Source organism: Thalassophryne amazonica, chromosome 1, assembly GCF_902500255.1.
Source record: "Thalassophryne amazonica chromosome 1, fThaAma1.1, whole genome shotgun sequence".
In the NCBI taxonomy this organism is placed as follows: Eukaryota; Metazoa; Chordata; class Actinopteri; order Batrachoidiformes; family Batrachoididae; genus Thalassophryne; species Thalassophryne amazonica.
The window spans coordinates 132536352-132558173 of NC_047103.1; the positions used below are offsets into that span (position 1 = coordinate 132536352).

The 21822-nt window shown below is 40.3% G+C and overlaps 2 protein-coding genes across 2 annotated transcripts in view; both read right to left on the minus strand.

Annotated features, from left to right (window-relative positions):
- LOC117514295 (sodium/potassium-transporting ATPase subunit alpha-1-like) overlaps positions 1-7522 on the minus strand; it is a 68845-nt gene extending 61323 nt beyond the window's left edge. The window contains 3 exon segments of the mRNA XM_034174683.1: positions 2392-2451; positions 6896-7027; positions 7360-7522. Coding sequence (XP_034030574.1) covers positions 2392-2451; positions 6896-7027; positions 7360-7371 — 204 coding nt within the window. The 5' untranslated portion in view covers positions 7372-7522.
- Positions 1-21822, minus strand: part of LOC117514278 (sodium/potassium-transporting ATPase subunit alpha-1-like) — a 348030-nt gene that overhangs the window by 316074 nt on the left and 10134 nt on the right. Inside the window, 2 exon segments of the mRNA XM_034174660.1 lie at positions 16249-16350; positions 16482-16583. Of these exon segments, the coding sequence (XP_034030551.1) occupies positions 16249-16350; positions 16482-16583 (204 nt within the window).

The window sequence follows — 21822 nt, forward strand, 5'->3', positions numbered from 1 at the left end:
TAGATTTGATGTTTTGGTGAATTATTTGGTGAAGAATTAAGTACTTTTATTTTTATAGACTTTATAGCCTTATTTTTATAGGCTTAAAGAGAAAAGATAGCGCTCTCTCTCCTCTCCTCTCTCTCTCCTGTCAGTCTGTCTCTCCTCAATTTTCAATTTCAGTGGAGCTTTATTGATATGGCAGACATATGTTTACATTGTCCAAAGCAAGTGTTACAGAGTAAGAATTAAAATTAAGTCCTCTGTCTCTCTCTGCCTGTCTCTCCTGACTGTCTCTCTCCCTCTCTCTCTCTTTTTCTTCCTCTCGCTGTTTTCGTGCTGCACAAACTTGGAATTTTTTGGAAACACAAAGCCTTTCAACTGTAAAATTAGTGTATCATCAGCAACGTTCACGCGCAGGATTTTAATGGAGACTTTTTTCCCTTTCAACGGACAGAATCTCTGTTCAGCTCCTCCTCAGCTGCATGCTGAGCTGCTTTTCATCGTGTGTGACAGCCTTGGGACAGTGAAGCAGCTAACTTTTTAGCACACAATTTCAACTATTCAGTTAATTTTTTGGAAAATCCGGCTTCAGAAAACCTCCACTCCTCCCACTCGGCAGCAAACAAGCAGAGAGCAAACAACCACAGTTCAGAGGATTCACAGTGGCTCTTCTCCGGTATTGGAAATTGTCATGGGTTGGATCGGTATTTTCCGATCCGTGAATTATGCTGGCGCTCTTCTTTTCATCCAATCAGGAGTCCCCATTTCTCTGACCCACCAATGATACACGCCCATTTTGTGTTACCCTGGTGACAAGTGCAGGATCCTGATACAGGATCCAGATCATTTCATTCAACCAAGGTGTCTGTTCAAGGTGAGAGAGTTTTAGCGGGATTCTGCAAACCTGAGACTCATACTGAAATTGTGAGACATCAGTGAAGAGGACACTCATGACTTTATAGAGAGACATAAGAACTTTCCATAATTTACATATTTACATGATTTACCTGTGTTATTCCTTCTACATGATTCATGTGTGTGATTATTGTTCTTTATTTTTGTTTTAATATGGGATAAATATCTTATTACATGTCTTATTACATATCCCGATGTATACGAGAGGCATGATACAGGCATGATACATAAACAGACAAGGTAACCGCCAAGGTATACTTAGCGCCCCAACACCACAGGAGACTGATGTATTTGCCAACGGACAAACTATTTAAATACGTAACTAATCCTTTTTCTCTGTCCGTCATTAGTGTTACTGGGGGTTTATCCATTTATGGGCTGTTCGGGAGTCAGGCACTACCAAGATGGCAACACTTAGTACCGCACTATTTGAGCTTCAAACAAGCTCTTCATAACACCTGTGAGTGAAGTCACAGAAGGTGTGTCCATTATATACTCCAATCAGTCAGTGTTGCAACCACCTGCCTAATATTGTGTAGGTTCCCATTTTGCCACCAAGACAGGTCTGACCAGCGGAGACATTGACTACAGTAGACCTCTGAAGGTCAGGTCTTCATGAATTGGACTTGTTTGTCCAGTACATCCCATATGACCCCATTTTTGGCTCCCTGGATTTCCTTCCTTGGACCACTTTTGGTAGGTACTGATCACTGCAGACTGGCAACATCCCAGAAGAGCGGCAGCTTTGGAGATGCTCTGACCTAGTTGTCTATCCATTATAGTATGGCTCTGCTCAAAGTCACTCAAGTCTTTATGCATCCTTGTTATTCCTGCTTCCAAAACATCAGCTTTGTAGACCACATGTTAACTTGCAGCCTAATATATCCTACCCACTGACAGGTGCCACTACAATGAGCTAAAGGTATTCAATGCATCTGTCTGTAGTCACAATGTTATGGCTTGATCAAGGTACACAGTCTATGGTATCCAGTCATGCATATTTCAAACTGAGAGTGTAATTCTGCCTGCACTTTTCAATGCTGCTAAATCTACCACTCTGATAGAATTAAAATGAATACATCCACCAAGGATGTAATAAAATCACCATTTATTTACTTATTTGTCTGTCTGTCTGTTAGCAGGATTACGTCAAAACTACAGTACGGATTTTGACAAAATGTTCACCACAGATACATATTAGGCCATGGAAGACTCCAATCAATTTTGGAGATGATCCAGATCTGGATTCTGGATCAAGATTTCACTTTGTAAAGGCTACGTCAAAACTACTTCACAGATTCTCACCAAATTTCCACCACAGGTAGATATCAGGGCATGGAAGACTCCACTGAATTTTGGAGGTAATATTGGTGGATGTCAGACATCTCAGTTTGCTCTTGTTAAAATATGAATATTTCCTGCAGGCGTGTAGGTGTGTCATGCATAGCTGTGCATAAAAGGATATGTCAGCTCTGTAGGCAAAAAGACACTCACCCTGGTTAGGTCGCTTCCGTACTTCCTGTTCAGTTCGTCAAAAGTTAACTTGTGATCATCCTACAGAGATAGTGTGTGAGAGAGAGAGAGAGAGAGAGAGACGGTACATAAAATGAACATTTCCAACCACTCATCTTGCCTGCTTTGAGGATTAAAGGACATCCTGGTTAACAAACAAAACAAACAAATAACTTAAAACAAAAGTCTGTGCAAAATGTGCCCGCTCCTAAACATTATGTATGGATATAGTGTCATTTTGGATCACTGCATACATCAGTCACACATGAGACATTCAAAAGGTGCCACGAGGTTGTTGACATACAGACTGTCATTCATGTGTGTTGTGAGCAAGCAGCACACCCACGCGGAAACGCCAACACTTATTCCAGACTTTTTTAGCACGCTGGCAACACAACACTCAGGCAACACAAATTCAGCATCTGAATTAGAGAAAGATTCCTTATTTACAGGCAATTTGCTTGTTCTCCATGGAGACGTTATTGTTAAGATTTATTGAAAGCACAGTCTCTCTATTTGGTAGTCAAATAGAGAAGAAAACGGGGGAGATGGAAGAAAATGCAAGTAAATGTGGATTTGCAAAAATGAACTGGAGAAGCTGACACATTCATGTGCCTACAGAGTCTCTCTTTTTTTAAAAAGATAATGCCTACAGCCAAAGAAGGAGGCTGATCCAACTCCTACACAAAATTATAATATAAAATAACCTCGTAACATTTACCAACATCAACATTCAAGGTGTCCACAACAGTTAAAGCCTCACAGCCCTCAAATGTGTGATTCAGTCAACAATAATTCACTGTGGAAGTGTTAAACTTGTATTTACTTTCCATTACACCATATACGAGGTCTATTAGAAAAGTATCCTACCTTATTATTTTTTCAAAAACCATATGGATTTGATTCATATGTTTTTACGTCAGCCAAGCTTGAACCTTCGTGCGCATGCGTGAGTTTTTCCACGCCTGTCGGTTGCGTCATTCGCCTGTGAGCAGGCCTTATGGGAGGAGTGGTCCACCCCCTCGGCAGATTTTCATTGTCAGGAAATGGCGGAATGATTTGGGCTTTTTTTCCATCAGAATTTTTTCAGAAGCTGTTAGAGACAGGCAGCTGGAAACCATTCGAAAAATTTATCTGGCTTTCGGTGAAAATTTTACGGGCTTCACAGAGAATAAGGAGTGTTACTACAGCTTTAAGGACGCCCCACAATGGCGCACGGCGTGCCGCGCTCCGAGCCGCCATCGAGAGGCAGAAAACACCACATCATTTCTAAACGGATGGCTGTGTGGAGCTGGGACCATCGTGAGCAATTTCTCTGGTTATCACAAGAGCTGGACATCAGCCATTTTCCGGCAGATTTCACTTTTAACAAGAGATTTTGTCATGGAAAGCCGCGCTGAGGCTTCGCGCGTCAGGACCGATTCGCTGATCGAGCGAGACAAAGGAACACCTCTGTTTCGGAGTGCCAGGGGACAAGTTGGGACATGCCCAGCTCTCCACAATTTCTCTATACTCACTGGGCTGGTAAACATTGAAAGCCGAGATAGGCATGTCCCAACTTGTCCTCTAACACTCCGAAACGGAGGTGTTCCTTTGTCTCGCTCGATCAGCGAATCGGTCCTGACGCGGTCCTGATGTAAAAACATATGAATCAAATCCATATGGTTTTTGAAAAAAATAATAAGGTCGGATACTTTTCTAATAGACCTCGTAGTATACGGTTTAACTCTGAGGTGCCTCACCCCCATCAAATACAAGCTTAGCAGCGACATAGTGACAAATTGGTTAAACATCATTTACACAGAAACTGAATCCAATGTGCTCCTGTACTTTTCTGCATTATTGTTATTGAGGGACAATGGGAGCAAATTTCATTGCATCGCCCAGAGGATTTTTTTAAGAACCACATAGATATTCCTCAAAGAGTCCTCAGAGTGCATGGTGAGGCCACATTTCAAACTATCAGACATGTTTCATCCATAGGTCAAATATACAGTCAGATCCATAAGTATTTGGACAGTGACAGTTTTTGGTAATTTTGCTTCTGTACACCGTCGCAGTGCACTTCTCATGGAACAATCAGACGTGTTTAATTCAAGGGGTTTAACAAAAAATATCACATTAACTGTTTCACAATTACAGCCATTTGAATATGTTTTCACAGCCCATGAGTAATTGGGAAAAAAATATATATAACTATTTATTGTATACAACATTACTTTTACAGCCAGTTGTCTTTAGAGAATTCAGGGGATGGATACATGAGCATTTCTAAATGACTCAATATGTCACAGTGAGTGCAGCTTTGAATTGTAATAAATCTAAAACAAAGGTGTCATGCAGAATCAATATTGTTGTGACATTCTTCAACTTAAGACTGGCAGTTTGTTTAAAGCCTACATTTATTATACTCTGCTGCACATATCTGAATGTCAGAAGAACAATCACAGCCTTGCACCCATGCCACTGATTTCACAATCAAACTAAAGGTGATTCAATATTTAGTATTTTCTGTTGGACTTTGCCACATTCTACGCTTTATGTTGCTAAGGAGATAGTTTCCTTTGCCTTCAGCTGGACTTTGATGCCTGGGTAACTGCATGATGGTGCAACAATCATTAACATGTTAGCCTCACAGCTCCTGTGTTGTTCCACCACTTCATTTGAAACCATGACTTTCTCAATAAATTGTAGATGTAAAACTTTTTGAGTAACTAAGCAGGTAACACTTGAGTGTTGCTCAGGACGGGTGCTGGATGACACCCGCTGACTGCAGTCAGTGACACACTGTGGACACGTGGTTATGACATTGGAATGTCCTTCAGCGGTGAGGAGACTTTGAAACCCGGTTATGACGCTTGGAAAACAATAATCATTAATATGTCACTGAGATGTGGATTTTACTACCTAATGACATGCTGGATGACATTGGAAGGACAATGTTTCCAGATTTCCTGGATTTAAGAAATGTACATGAAGTTCACACTATGTAAATCAGCATGCCACCTTAGTTTGGACATTTGCCACCCCCCAGTCTCCACGGTGGATCCAGTGTGGATTTACTGTACTGCATGTTTTAACCAGGATGCCCTTTAAACCATACACAGAGAATGGGTGGCCTTGAAATGATGACCTTCTCTTTGCAAGCTAGCATGTTACCCACACGTACCACCATGCTACATGCTAACTCCCATTTACAGACTTTAACCAGAAGGTGAAACATGATCCCGAGCGCACCAACCTTGTGAAGCACACCAGTGTATCCTCAACAAAGGAGACATTGTCTTTAAAAAAAAAGAATAGCAATGTGGTGTTCAGGGACCAACACACACACACCACACACCACACACACACACACACACACACCAAACAACCCACACACACACACACACACCACACACACACACACACACACACACACACACACACAGGTGCTTATCTGCAGAACTGAAAATATGTTGGGGACACTTCTCTGACTCAAGAAATATCTTAAGGGACAACACAAGCCGGAATGAAGGAGTGCGTAAAAGTATAAATAATAAAAGTTTCTGTTATGATTTATGAGACCTTACTGTCAGCAATAATTCCAGTGACCTTTGAGGGACCACACATTGTCAAGAAAGCTGTTTTTCATTTTTTTATAACTCCATCATGAAGTGATTTATCCCAATCAATCACAGATATTTTACTGATCATATGACCTTTTGATTTGATTTGATTTGATTGATCTTTGACCAATCTGTCGCAAAAATGGGTCATCTGAAAGCACAAACCGAAGTCATATTCCCAAAAAATGTGGTGAAAATCCGTCCAGCTGATTTTTAGCTACTGTGTTCACGTTTTACACAAACACGCCAACACAAAACCGTAATAGCCATGGTTCTGTTGCACTTTTCTACTACTTAGAAGTGACCCGACTGGAGCCTGAGTGACCTTGTGAATTGACCTTGGCTGACACCAGCGGAATCTGAGTGACTCTTCAGCTGTTCCACAAAGTGTGTCGACAAAGGAGCTTTACAACATCTGTCCTCAGCATCACAAATCTACAATTTTCTACGCATCTAACATAGCAGAGTGAGGTGTCAAAAAACCAGTTTCTCATAGATTGCTGCAAGGCTAACTGTCACCCCCGCCCTTTCACGGTGAATCAGCGACCCCATCATGTGAGAATGTAAAGAAAACTTTAAGGCTGTGTTATGGAAGTGACCACTCTACTAAAGCCAAAAATCAGTCCGGCTGAGCACGACGTAAGTGTTAAGTACAGTTGGGAAGGAGAAAATAACATGTGACTGCACACGCTGCGGTGTAAGCAGCAATCAGCATAAAAAACGAGTTCAAGCTCACATGACTCGTGGTTCATATCTCCTCTCAAGCTGCAACCAATGGGTGAATGAGTGTGAAATACAGGCCAAAAACTCTGTTATTAAGCGTGAGGCAATGTGTGTTTGTGCGTCAGCATGTGGATTTGAGTTGTGTGTGTGCTCACCAGATCAACTTCTTTTTTCAACTCCTCCATATCCTTCTTGGCCACTTTGCCTTTCTTCCCTTTCTTCCCTTTCTTGCCTTTCTTCTTTTCGCCATCTGAGGTTGCCGCCAGTTTGTACTCATCCTTCCCTCTCTGGTTTAGAGGAAATGAGACAAAATGAGCAGTTTGTCAAATCAAACCGAGCACATGTTCTCTTTTTCCTGCAAAAACAAGTGGCAACTTTTTTCCCCCGCTGTCAGCCAGCACTGTAAAAATGCACGTTAATCATCAAACAACTCAGAAGTGGCAGAGCCGATTGAGCAACAGAGGTACAAAGTGCTCTGGTCGATCCACAAGTGTGCACTGGTGACTTCCGAGGGGGGGGGAGAAAGGTAGCTGAGAAAACATAACTGGACTAATGCTGACTGAAAGGTAAATACACTTAGAAAGCAGGCCAGAGCATGTGACAGCGTGCCAGTACTTACTCCCAGCCCCATGGTTGCAATGCAAGTCTGAGAACAGTCAATCCAATTGTCTGTTTAAATTGCAACTTTCCGACTCCGCCTTTCACTCTCTTTCCCTTTCCCCTCTCTCTCTCTCTCTCTCTCTCTCTCGCTCTCTCGCTTTGTGCGTTGCCTTCTGTCTTCCGCACTCCACAGCAGAGAAGATAGGTCGCTTCCCTTCACAACGCCTTTATACCCTGAGCACCTCACCTGTCATGGATGGGGAGGGGCTTGGGATAAGGGGCTGGGGTGAGACAGGCCAGGTGACTGCGGGTGGGACAGTGGGGGAGGGGGAGGAGGAGAAGAGGAAGAGGAGGAGGGGTCAACTGAAGGACTGGGCTGCTCAGCTTCCTTGTTTCAGTCGCGCTGCTTTCAGCCAGCCCGCTCGACCGCATACTTCTCCATTTCCTCCTTCTCTCCTTCCTTTAAGTTCACTTCAGACTTGCTGCAGGTAGGTGGTGTGAACAACCACGTGTGAGTGAATCCGTGTGCTTTCTATCGCTGCATACGTCGTTTGTAGTACAAACACAGAAGCTCACACACAGAGAGAGAAAGCAGAGACATCTGTGTGGAGAACAGAGGGACAGATAAAGACAGAGAGGTGAAAATCCAGATCTGCAGATGACTTGTTGGCCTAAGCGTTATATTGAAAGTGAAACACAGATTAAGAGAGTAAAAAGATGAGACACAAACTTTCTCCTCTGAGCATGCAGGGAGAAGATAAGGCTTTAAATGCAAAGGAGGAGCCCAGTGAGGCTGCAGCGTGCAGGTCAACACAACCTGGAAGAACTACCTTGAAATTGATTGTGAAGTTCTTAAATATCCAGAACAGACAAAACTGCACAACTGGAATGTGTTTAAAATTGCTACACTTTTTCTTCAGTGTTGCTTCACACGGCACAAGTAATGGAGAGGTCAAATTATTGACCTTTTCAGCAGCCTCATGCGGGCACGCTGAAAACAGATATTGAAGTTGAGATCCAACTAGATACAAAATGCTGTACAGTTTACACAGGATAAAGAGATGATACAATAGCCACAAAATCTGAGCAAATTTGAAGCAAAAAATCATGCACACAGCAACAGCAACTGCAAATTTTCAGTAAAACAAAAGCATACACTAATTATAAATAGAAAAATAGGTAGGTTTTGATGTAGAAAAACAAAAGTACAATTATCTTCCTGTGAAGACATAGGACCAGCCTTATTTTCCTAAATATTATTATTATTATTATTATTATTATTGTTATTGTCTGTCTGTTATGTTGAACTATACGCCTGTTGTAACTGGTTGTCTAGCCTAGCCTAGCTGTAGTTATGGACGTTAACGTACAAGCTGTTTTAATTTATTTTCATTTATATAAGATTTAAAAAATGTAATAAAATACAAGAAAAAGCATCAATTAATTACTGGTGGTATATAATGTGGAACGCCAGTGTATTCCATAGCGATGACTTGTACATAACGAGCTGATTCACATCAATGATCAAGGTGTTTTTGCTGCTTTTAACACGCTTACAAAACCCAAAGATTGCTTTCCTGCGTACTTCATTAAAACTAGGCACATCACTAAAAATAAACATTCCACTGACACTACATGAATGGGGCAGGTGAAATATACGTCTGAAAGCGTTATTGTAGCCAACCATTAACTTATGGAAAGTGGATTTTTTGAAATTAAACCAGAGATGACTGCAATACATATTGGTACAAAACGCATTAAATAGTTGGCGTTTAACCTCCATGCAACACACACTGAAATTCCTTAACAGAATGTTACCCCTAACATAAAAAGATCTCATCTGGAATTCCATATCTTTGTCATCAGAGAGGTTATGAACAGTGATCATTCCCAAATACTTATAATTCTCCACAAAAGCGAGCTGAGTATTTTCAATGAAAATCTTGGGAGTATTCAGAAGGAATCTACCTTTAGGTAATATTGGCATGCATACAGTTTCAGCCTTATTATACAAAATACCATGCTTAGCACCATAATCAGAACATGTATGAAGTAGTTTCTGTAGGCCCTTAACTGAGAGACACAATACAACATCATCAGCATAGAATAAGTGGTTAACAAGTCTATTACCAAGCATACATCCAACTTTATCATTAACCAGATTACAACTTAGATCATCCATATATACGTTAAAAAGTCTTGGAGACAAAACACCTCACAAAACACTGTTAGAGATACTAAACAGTTCAGATGTATGGGATTCTCAGCGGACACAGGCCAACTGGTTACGATACCAAAACACTATTATTGTTAATAGATCCCTGTCACATATAGCACCAAATCATAACAAAGTTGCCTCAAGGCGCTTCACACAAGTAAGGTCTAACCTTACCAACCCCTAGAGCAAGCACACAGGCAACAGTGGTAAGGAAAAACTCCCTCTGATGACTTGAGGAAGAAACCTCAAGCAGACCAGACTCAAAGGGGTGACCCTCTGCTTTGACCATGCAGTGACACAATAGACAACACAGGATATAACACAGGACATTTTGTGAGTCCATGCTGGTGCACGAGACGGGAGGCCTGCAGAAGAAGACACCTACTCCCATCTCTGAATGGAGCCACACCTTAAACAGAGAGAAAAAACAGAATCAGGTGGCAGAAAGACAACAACTACAGTATAATTTGTCAGCATTATGCAACAAGAAAAAAAGAAACACTAAGGTGATCGTCGGCCACTAGCCCTAAGCTTCACTAAAAGATCCAGACTTTAGATAAAGTTGAGGCCGCAGCCCGCTGCTTACTAATAGATGATTTTAAAAGAGTAGAAAGCATAGTAACATACTATGCCAGTATGCTAGCCATATGAAAAAAAATAAGTGCGTCTTAAGTCTGGACTTGAAAGTCTCTCTACAGAATTCAACCATTTTATTGATGCAGGGAGATCATTCTACAGAACAGGGACACAATAAGTGAAAACTCTGTGACCCACAGACTTTTTATTCACCCTAGGGACACAAAGTAGTCCTGCACCCTGATACTGCAGAGCCCAGGCCGGTACATAGGGTTTAAGTATGTCAGCTAAGTAGGGAGGAGCTAGTCCATGAATAATTTTATAGGTTAGTAACAGAACCTTAAAATCTGATCTCACAGGGACAGGAAGCCAGAGAAGAGATGCCAAAATGGGTGTAATGTGGTCAAACTTTCTGCTTCCTGTCAAGAGAGTCTGGCAGTAGCATTTTGAGCCAATTGGAGACCCCCCTAATGCTGGACTGCGGTACACCAGAAAATAGAACACATTGCAGTACTCCAATCTAGAAGAAACAAATGCATGAATCAGCCATAGACAGGATGGGAACCTCCCTGAGGCATTTGCTGATACAGGAAGAAATCTCAAGCAGACCAGGCTCAGTGAGTGACCTTTCTGCTTTGGCCATACAAACCAATAACCAAATACCAAATAAACTAAAGCACAACAAAGAATATCAAACATGCAGAGACATAAATGTTGCAGTTAAGCAATTCATATGTATAATATAGAGTCCATGGGTTACAACAATCTGATTGCTCAAAACACATTCCAAATATTTTACATTCTACCACACCCAGGGAGTACAAATGACAAATCAGTGTTTCATTCCATTCCTGTAAAGTCTGACTCTGACTTGTTCAGTAAATATCATCGCCAAGAGTCAATACACTCCGGCTTTCCAAGCAGCATCTGAACTTCAGGTGATCACAAATTCAGCTATGCTAGTTCAATATTTTCTGCATGTACAGACATAAAAATTAAACTCCAACCATGTTCAACTGTAAAACACATTTTTTTTATTTTATTATTTATTTTTGGCACCGTATCACAGCTTTTCCACACAGCCCAGTCTACTGCCTGTGTTATTGTACCAACAGGATTAATACAAGTTAATCATTCTATGAAGTAAAACAACACGTTTTAAAGCCTTTAAGCACTGAGGAAAGATTAGCTGTAGGTTTCAAGCATACAGTGCATCTGGAATGTTATTCACAGAGCTTCATCTTTTCCACATTTTGTTATGTTACAGCCTTATTAAATTTATTTTTCCCATCAAAATTCTACTCACAAACACCCCATAATGACAACATGAAAAAAGGTTTTTTGAAAATTTTGCACTTCATTAAAAATAAAGAAAACTAAGGATTCCGTGTACATAATATTCACCCTTTGCTCAATACTTTGTGCACCTTTGGCAGCATTACAGCCTCACTCATCATCTTTTGAATATGATGTCACAAGCTTGGTGCACCTATCTTTGGGCAGTTTTGCCCATTCATCTTTGCAGCACCCTCTCAACTCCATCGTGAAATGAATGCACCTTCAGTACATGTGGTTGTTTTGACGTATACAAAGCAGCTCCTGTTATACCATGCAGTTTTATTTTGAGAATGGATTGGACCCACATTTATTATAATTTCAACAGTAAAATAGAATAACATGGTGCCGACTGCAAATCATGACGGACGCCTGATACAGATTACTTCCTCAGTCAAGGCTGGTACCCATTTACAGCTGGGTGGACAGAGACAATAAGTGGCTTGGCCAACAACAAGCAGATAGTTTGACCAGAAAATTAACCCAGGTCTATATACGAGGTCTGTCAATAAAGTAACGGTCCTTTTTATTTTTTTCAAAAACTATATGGATTTCATTCACATGTTTTACGTCAGACAAGCTTGAACCCTTGTGCACATGTGTGAGTTTTTCCACGCCTGTCGGTGACGTCATTCGCCTGTGAGCACGCCTTGTGGAAGGAGTGGTCCCGCCCCCTCTTCAGATTTTCATTGTCTGGAAATGGCTGAATGATTTGGGGTTTTTTTTCAGACAATGAAAATCCGACGAGGGGGCGGGACCACTTCTTCCACAAGGCGTGCTCACAGGTTAATGACGTCACCGACAGGCGTGGAAAAACTCACGCATGCGCACGAGGGTTCAAGCTTGTCTGACGTAAAAACATATGAATCAAATCCATATAGTTTAAAAAAATAATAAAAAGGTCCGTTACTTTATTGACAGACCTCGTATAGATACACATAGCCCAATTTCTTATCCACAGAACTAACTGCTCTACTGCATCATGACGTTTTTTTTCTTAATAAAGCAGCAGAATCACACCACATTGTGCACTTTTTACTTGGGCTTCCTTCTTTTTAAATCTCCCTCATATCCTCATGGGAATCTCATGGGAAGACATCTGGGCCATTTACCCATCTGAAAAGTTCTCCGATTATGTTATGTCACTGCACAAGCAGTGCACCAACAGCTTTCCCTGTAGAGAACAGACTGACTGCTATGAGATGATGATCAAAGCAGCCAAGGTAGGCCAGTTTGCACTGTTTATTGCACTACGATTTTATGCAAATATAGCCTGTTTTCTCTGTCTTTAATTATCACAATTGTTTTTCAAATAAAAGCATTTCTTTAAAAATAATTTGATCAATATGTCTTGAAATAGGGGTTGTCTTATAATCAAGGTTGTCTTATACTCAGAACAATAGAGTACACTGAAGGAAAATCTCACCTGTGGGACCAAGTTCTTGAAGGAATCCATGATCTTTGAACTCTTGGCTTCTTGATAGTAAGAGAAACAACCAGTGATGATGACGACAGCAGACAGCACAGCACCCAGGTACAACTGTAGGGACAGTGAACCATTATTATCGGCGGCCTTCATTAACTACATTTTAACTGCCCTTTTTTAAATTATTGGATGTGATGTTTTTCCTTGCCAAGCTATGCAACTTAAAATGACTCTTATACTGGAGGATTTGTCAATGGACGACAACATAGTCCAGATCTATTTTCAGACAATGACCTCTCTCTCTCTCTCTCTCTCTCTCTCTCTCTCTCTCTCTCTCTCTCTGTCACTCTCTGTCATCAATTTGTTATGAATAATGTATAGCCTTAATAAAAAATATACACAGTGGGAAAAGTTTTGGAACTCTTGGGCTTTTACACATTTAAATTTTTTGGACATCAAGTTTAAAAAACAAAACTAATTCAATCTTCTGTATATTAAGATGTATAGAACTAGACAGTTAAACTCACAGTGAACACCAACTTGTATACACACACACACACACACACACACACACACACACACACACACACACACACACACACACACACACACACACACACACACACACACACACACACACTTATCGTCAACTGCTTATCCAAGGTTGGGTCGCAGGGGACGAGATCCTAACCCAGCAGTCATAGGGCTGAAGCAGGGTACACCCTGGACAGGATGCCAGTCTGTTGCATGGCCACATATGAACAAAGATTCACACCCACACCTATGGACAATTTACAATTTACAATCCACCTAACCTGCATGTCTTTGGATGTTGGAGGAAGCCAGAGCACCTACAACCCCTGGCAAAAATTATGGAATCACCAGCCTCAGAGGATGTTCATTCAGTTGTTTAATTTTGTAGAAAAAAAGCAGATCACAGACATGACACAAAACTAAAGTCATTTCAAATGGCAACTTTCTGGCTTTAAGAAACACTATAAGAAATCAAGAAAAAAAGATTGTGGCAGTCAGTAACGGTTACTTTTTTAGACCAAGCAGAGGAAAAAAATATGGAATCACTCAATTCTGAGGAAAAAATTATGGAATCACCCTGTAAATTTTCATCCCATCCATGTTTGCCTTTAACAACCTTCCCATGTTGTTTGTATTTGGTCCAGAGTTTAGACACAGCTGACTGTGAACAACCAACATCTTTTGCAACATTGCGTGATGATTTACTCTCTTTTAAGAGTTTGATAATCCTCTCCTTTGTTTCAGTTGACATCTCTCATGTTGGAGCCATGATCTTGTCAGTCCACTTGGTGCAACAGCTCTCCAAGGTGTGATCACTTTTTAGATGCAGACTAACAAGCAGATCTGATATGATGCAGTGTAGTTTTGGGGATGAAAATTTACAGGGTGATTCCATAATTTTTTCCTCAGAATTGAGTGATTCCATATGTTTTTCCTCTGCTTGGTCTAAAAAAGTAACCGTTACTGACTGCCACAATCTTTTTTTCTTGATTTCTTATAGTGTTTCTTAAAGACAGAAAGTTGCCATTTGAAATGACTTTAGTTTTGTGTCATGTCTGTGATCTGCTTTTTTTCTACAAAATTAAACAACTGAATGAATATCCTCCGAGGCCGGTGATTCCATAATTTTTGCCAGGGGTTGTAGAGAGAGCCTACGCAAACACACGGAAAACATGCAAACTCCACACAGAAAGGCCATAGGTGGGAATCGATCCATGACCTTCTTGCTGTGAGGCAACAATGCTAACCACTAAGTCACCGTGCTGCCCCAACTTCTACAACATGAAGCAAATAAAAATATCAAATCCAATCTAATGAAACTAATTCACTTTTACAAGAAGGTTTTTTTTCTTTGTTTTGTTTTGTAGACACATTAGGTGCTGAATTCATGAACATTTCCTCATCACTGAATGTGTGTTTGTCTTCATTTACATCAATCATGAAGAATTCCAAACAGTAAAGTTACACTGTTAAATGTAACTCAACCCTTTTCAGGAAAGGGATTACTTCAAAATATTTAATTTACCATACAGTAGTCACACAAGAGCACGAATGAGCTCGAATGCCATACGAATGAGGATTTGAGCAACAGCTGTGCATATTCGAGCTGCACTTGAATGCCTCATACAGCATTTGGGACATTCATGTGGCCAAAGCATATGGACTCGACATTCGTGTTGCGAGCATGTTGGCAAACATTTGAATGGTGATCAAGTTGCATTCTGACTGCCATACCGCATGTGTGTCAAATGTCAAACAGTTCCTGGATCGACACTTCCTGGATTGACAGACGAGATTCCATGGAATCTCACGGTAACTCAGTGGCAAGTTCACACTGAAACAGGAAGTTCCAAATTTTGGTCCACAGTGAAACAGGAAATATCAAATGTTGAATACTTCCTGCTATGGGTGGAGCTACAGCGAAGGCCAGGGTTGCACTGGACTCCCCTGAAATCTGATTGGACACAGATGATTGACATGTCACGACACTACATGTCTGGTTGAAAAGAGCTGCATTTTGAAATCAATGAGTCACATTGACTGCCAGGTTCCTCCTGTCCAGTAGTTGGTGCTGTGTACCACAAAAAGTTCTAATCCAATTTTAGTAGAAGAAGAAAAATGTTTGCCTGAGATTTGAACTGAACACATTGTTTGAACCGTGGACTAATAATAACACCAAAGTTATATTGGTGAGTATTATTGGTCAGTATTTTAAGCCTGAAATGAGGTCCAGGTTGTTAAAAGCCCCATTTCTCCTTTAATTCGGGTTGCCTTATATATACACGTTTGTCTCCAGTGATTTTTAAATGAGCAGGCAGCTGTTGATTAAGTAACCTCTTAATTTTATTGTCTGAAGGACTCTCTTAAATTTGCTCTCCTAGTGACACCAGGATGATGCATTTCACATAGAAGTACACATGCCATGGAGTGTTTCTCAAGTGTATTCAAAAGTATTGGAACACTTGGCATTTCACACATTTGAATTTGTTTATGTCATTTCAAATACAAATAAATCAATCATCAATAGGTCAATCATAAGAATTAAGGTCAAGGTCACTGGGGTCAAATGTCAGATGTTACTGTCTTCAAGCCCATGGGTGCTATCACCAAGTCTTAAAAAAATGCATCATTTAGAACAAAGTTGTTTTTGTTAAAGGTTCCAGAATGCACATTCCAGTGAACACCAAACTGAAACAAGTTAGTTTTCATGAAGACATGAAAAAATATAAGAAATGCTGCTAAGAAACACAGTGACACATGCTGCAGATGGTGTAACTTCCTTGGAGTGGGTCACAAATCAAATACAATGACATCCTTACGTTATCATTGGCTGGTTCATCTTCTGATGCAGCCTGGATGCTGTAAGCCAGGAAGCAGAGGATAGCCCCAATCCACAGCAGCATGGAGAATCCACCAAACAACTAACAAGAAGACAAAATGTGTGAGATTCAAGGCTTCCAGTGCTGTGACGTACCTCAGCAGAGTGGATTCCTGGATATGTTGAACTCTTGGCAGAATTCTAGGAGAATTAGAGATGAAAATTGACTTGTACCTGTTTGCAGAACTTGACCCATTCAGGTGTGGTGGGTGGAGGTGTGAGGGCATTTGGACCATCTCGGGCCAGAATCTCTTTGGCCCTCATTGCTGACAAACCCTACAAAAAGGAGAACAGAACATCAGATCCAGACATAACGGCGGGGGTGAAAAGATTAAATAAAAAATGGTATCTAGAACACTCATGCAGGCGTTAACTTAAGCCAAGAATTGCAATATTAAAATAAATTAAACTGATTACATTCCATTGTTTCTGCATTATCTCATCACCAAAATGTGCATCAGCATAAGGGAAAATACATGTCATTATAACAACTTTTAATTTTTTTTTTTTTTTTTTTTTCTGTAAAATAGGATACTGGGGCCAAAACCTTCAGGGGGAAAGAATTAAGAGCTAGACTCTGCTGTTGTCTTCTGTTCTGAATTAAAGACAAGCAACAGCATGATTTCCACATAATGCACACAAGCCTCCATTAGCAAGATGCACAGCTGCTGCTTAAATGTTGTGGCTCTGTTTGATCAGTAATAATAGATGCCACGGGAGGTGACTGTTTCATACAAGCAGCAGTGTCCTCAGTGTGGACCAGGACCTAACCCTGTCATTGGCAACAGGTCTACACAAACAACTTGATAATCCTGTCTTTATTTGATGTTATGGTCATTCTGCTTATTTGTTTTTTATGGATTTACACAGGGAAGGAAAATTTTTGGAAACTCACTGACTGACTGACTCCATTAATGCTTTGTTTGCCCTGATAATAACAGGGAAGATGTACGGACATTTACTGTGATTTGTGTTTATTTAGTAAGATGATAGAAATAGTAAAACATTTAAGTGTCTGAATGCAATTATTTTCAAAAAAAAAAAAAATACAGATTTTTTTTATTAAGAGCAAAAGATGGTTATGATTTAAAAGTCTAATCCTGACAATAATCACTTCCTCATCAAGATATATGCAATCTATTTTGTTTGTTACGTCTTCCAAGGCGGCAATGTTTTCAATCCGGTTGTTTCTCTGTCTATTTGTTTGTATGTCCGACACAATATCTCAAAAAGACATGCGGAGATTTCAAAGAAATTTGGTGGAAAAGTACAAACTGAGTCCAGAAAGACAAATGAAATTAAGGATTTAATTTGAAATCAGATGCAAAAAATTATTAATGGTTTTCATGTCTCCCACTGCAGCCATGCTGCTCTGGACACAACTGATCCCATCAGTGACTCTTTCTCCATGTCAAGCTGGCATTGTGTCAGGAAGGGCATAGGGATAAACCTGTGCCAATTCCCTGTGTGTATTTGAACCGGATCCACTTTGGAAACCTGAGCAAATGGGGGTAGCCAACAGAGACAAAAATCTCCCATTGATTCTTATGTTACTTGGAGAAATAGCGTTTCTTGGCAAAGGTATGTATGTGTTTTCTGTAAAACAAAAAATAAATAATAAAAATAAATGTATAAGCTTCAACAAGTAATATTTGTCATCCACTTGATACTGGGGCTTAGTAAATCAGTTTTGAGACTGATTCACTATGCCCCGATTCACTGTGCCCCAGGTGCATGTGACACACATGCATCATGTTAGCAAATAGCTGATAGTCTGGAGAAGACATAACACATGCTCATCAGTTGGACGGGGTAGTCTTCTAACTAATAACTATTTTTTGGGCCACCTTTCCTCTGTGGTGAGAAATAAATACAAAGACACTGACATCCACAAAATTTACTTTTGAAAGGAAAAAACTGACTTCACTTGCCACTTAGGTTTACCCTTAATGTATCCAAAAACAAAACACTAATTTATAAGGAGGATGTCTTTATGCATAAAAATATGGCATAACTGCTGCAGCTATAGTTACGGATTCACTTTGCCCCGCGATTCACTGTGCCCCAGTTTCCTCTACATGTACTGTTGGAGTTAAGAATAAAGAGCAGCATTTTGTTCTTGGTCCTGTGAAAATGAAGGCTTTGTTTTGGAATAAACTGAAGCCATTCAGATTTCAGTAGATAATCAGCAACAGTCAAGTATGTAGACAATGAGGGTTGTACTGTGTTGTGTAATAAAGTTGTGTTTATGTGTCTTTATCTTTGCTGACACTGTTTGCAACGCATGATTTTCTCCCTTTTTAGTTTGCACAGCAAAGGGAAAAAGAGTAAAAAGTCCCAGCTAACATTTTGCTTATACAAGGTCTGTTAGAAAAGTATCGTACCTTTTTATTTTTTTCAAAAACTATATGGATTTGATTCATGTGGAGCTGGGACCGCCGTGTGCAATTTCTCTGGTTATCACAAGAGCTGGACATCAGCCATTTTCCGGCAGATTTCACTTTTAACAAGAGATTTTGTCATGGAAAGCCGCGCGGAGGTTTCGCGCGTCACGACGGATTTGCTGATGGAGCGAGACAAAGGAACACCTTCGTTTCGGAGTGTTAGAGGACAAGTTGGGACATGCCCAGCTCTCCACAATTTCTCTTATACTCACTCGACTGGTAAGCACTGAAAGCCAAGATAGGCATGTCCTAACTTGTCCTCTAAGACTCCGAAACGGAGGTATTCCTTTGTCTCGCTTCATCAGCAAATTGGTTGTGACGCGCAAAGCCTCCGCGCAGCTTTCCATGACAAAATCTCTTGTTAAAAGTGAAATCTGCAGGAAAATGGCTGATGTCCAGCTCTTGTGATAACCAGAGAAATTGCACACGGCGGTCCCAGCTCCACACAGCAATCCCTTTAGAAATGATGTGGTGGTTTCTGCCTCTCGATGGCGGCTCGGAGTGCGGCGCGCCGTGTGCCATTGTGGGCCGTCCTTAAAGCTCTGGTAACACTCCTTATTCTCTGTGAAGCCCGTAAAATTTTCACCGAAAGCCAGATCAATTTTTCGAATGGTTTCCAGCTGCCTGTCTCTAACAGTTTCTGAAAAAATTCTGATGGAAAAAAAGCCCAAATCATTCTGCCATTTCCTCGCAATGAAAAAATGACGAGAGGGGTGGAGCAGTGCTCACTCAAAGCCTGCCCACAGGTGAATGACGCAACCGACAGGCGTGGAAAAACTCACGCATGCGCACGAATGTTCAAGCTTGGCTGACATAAAAACATATGAATCAAATCCATATAGTTTTTGAAAAAAATAAAAAGGTACGATACTTTTCTAACAGACCTCGTACACAGCAGGTTGGGTAGGATTACTTTGAAATGTAATCCAAAAGTAATCAGATTACAAGTAATCCAAATATATGTACATACAAACATGTAATCCACATGTATTCTTTCAAAGTAATCCTACCCATCACATCCAGAAAGTATTCACAGCGCTGTACTTTTTCCAATTTTTTTAATGTTACAGCCTTATTCGACTCACAACACCCCATAAAGACAACATGAAAAAAGGTTGTATTTTTTTTATTTTTGCTAATTTATTAAAAATTTAAAAAACAACAACTAAAAAATCACATCGACATTAGTATTCAAAGCCTTTGCCATGGAGCTCAAAATTGAGCTCAGGTGCATCCTTTTCCATTGAGCATCCTTGAGATGTTTCTACAGCTTAACTGGAGTCCACCTTGGGTAAATTAAGTTGATTGGATATGATTTGGAAAGACACACACCTGTCTGACAGCACAAAACAAGCATGACATCATAGGAATTATCTGTAGACCTCCAAGCAGGAGCGCTGCCATGGATGTTGGGGCCCATGAAACAAAATCCTACTGGGCCACCCCCCCCCCCCATATTATTTTGTCAGTATTAATATTATATCAGGGGTCTCACTGGGCCCCTGTCAATCATGGGCCCCCAGAATCCTTCTCCTTATTCTCCCCTTTTTGGCACCCTTGCCTCCGAGACAGGATTGTCTCAAGACACAAATCTGGGGAAGGGTACAGAAACGGTATAAAACGGGTATTTTAGTATTGTGTTTTATTGTATTTTTAATAAATTTGCAAAAATTAAAACAAGACTTTTTTCATGTTGTCATTGTGGGGTGTTGTGAGTAGGAAAAAAGGAACAAAAAGTGAACAAAATGTGGAAAACGTGAAGTGAATACTTTCTGGATGCACTGTGTTTATGTACTTATATATTGCAGTTCTGTATTTAGCCACTGGGTACCCTGGCAACTTTTTAATTTTTTATTATAATTTTTTTTTTTTGCCACAACAGATTTGGTAGAAACTGGAAATTGGAGTCAATTTTATGCCAGTCATGCTCCCTTGTGCACTTCCAATTCTATGTTGCAAAACATGCACAGCTCCTAGTGTTAACTCAGCAGGATACAATAATGATATAATATAATAATACAATAAGAACACCACCACAAAAGGTGGCTGCAGAAATTTGAGGGGGGTTTGTTTTAGGTTTTGTTGTTCTTGTTTTTTGTTTTAACAAACCAGTGGAGGAGGGTAGAGGACATTTTGCTCATCTATGTACAGGATTGGGTTGCAATGGATTACATTTAACCAGGATTACATAATCAGATTACCAAATACGAGTAACTGTAGTCAGCCCATATTACATTGGAAAAATGTGAAATCAGATTGGAGTTACATTTTCAAGATTGCTTGATTTCTTTTTAATGATTAAAATGTGGTAATTTTGAAATTATTATTATACCTAATCTAATGCTCCACAGTGTTATTAACTCATCACCTTGATGTCAACTAGAAACAGTTCTGCCCACGTTGCCACTAGAGGTCATCGTCAACCAATGTCTCTTTTTTAAAAGAGTCTAATTAAAATGTTTGCAAGTAGAAGAAGATAATCCGCAGTCCGTCCACACCACAGGAAAAACACAGCGTTCGATTCCTGGCAATATCATCATCATTTTAAAATTTGTGTGTTTTGTGTTGAAGTAAATTACATTTTCAGAAAATTGAAAGTGGGGGGTACTTTTACAGACTGATACAGGTTGCTCCAAAACATTTAGTGTCACACGGCACCCACTGTGCCCCAGCCCTCTCTTCTTCCCCATCTATCAATTGCATCAAAGAGAAGGAAATGCCATTTGGAGCTCTTTAGCAGCTCAAAGGGCTCTCAATCTAGGAAAACAAAGACCTTTGTCAATTCCCAGAGGGTGTTCACTACTACTGAATTTTTATGAATTTTGGCAGCTGTTTCACAGGGATGGATTCACATGCACTAAACATGGACGGGTGCAACGCAGCCGGTTTTACTATGTAAAGAAAGGATGGAAACACTCAGATGACATCACACATGATTCTCTGCATAGGACACTTCACTGTTCACTGCTATATTTCTGTTCAAAGTTTCACTATATTACTTTTACATGTGATATTATGTGCGCATCTGGCTAAAAATCTGAATGCATTAATACAACCCCTGGCAAAAATTA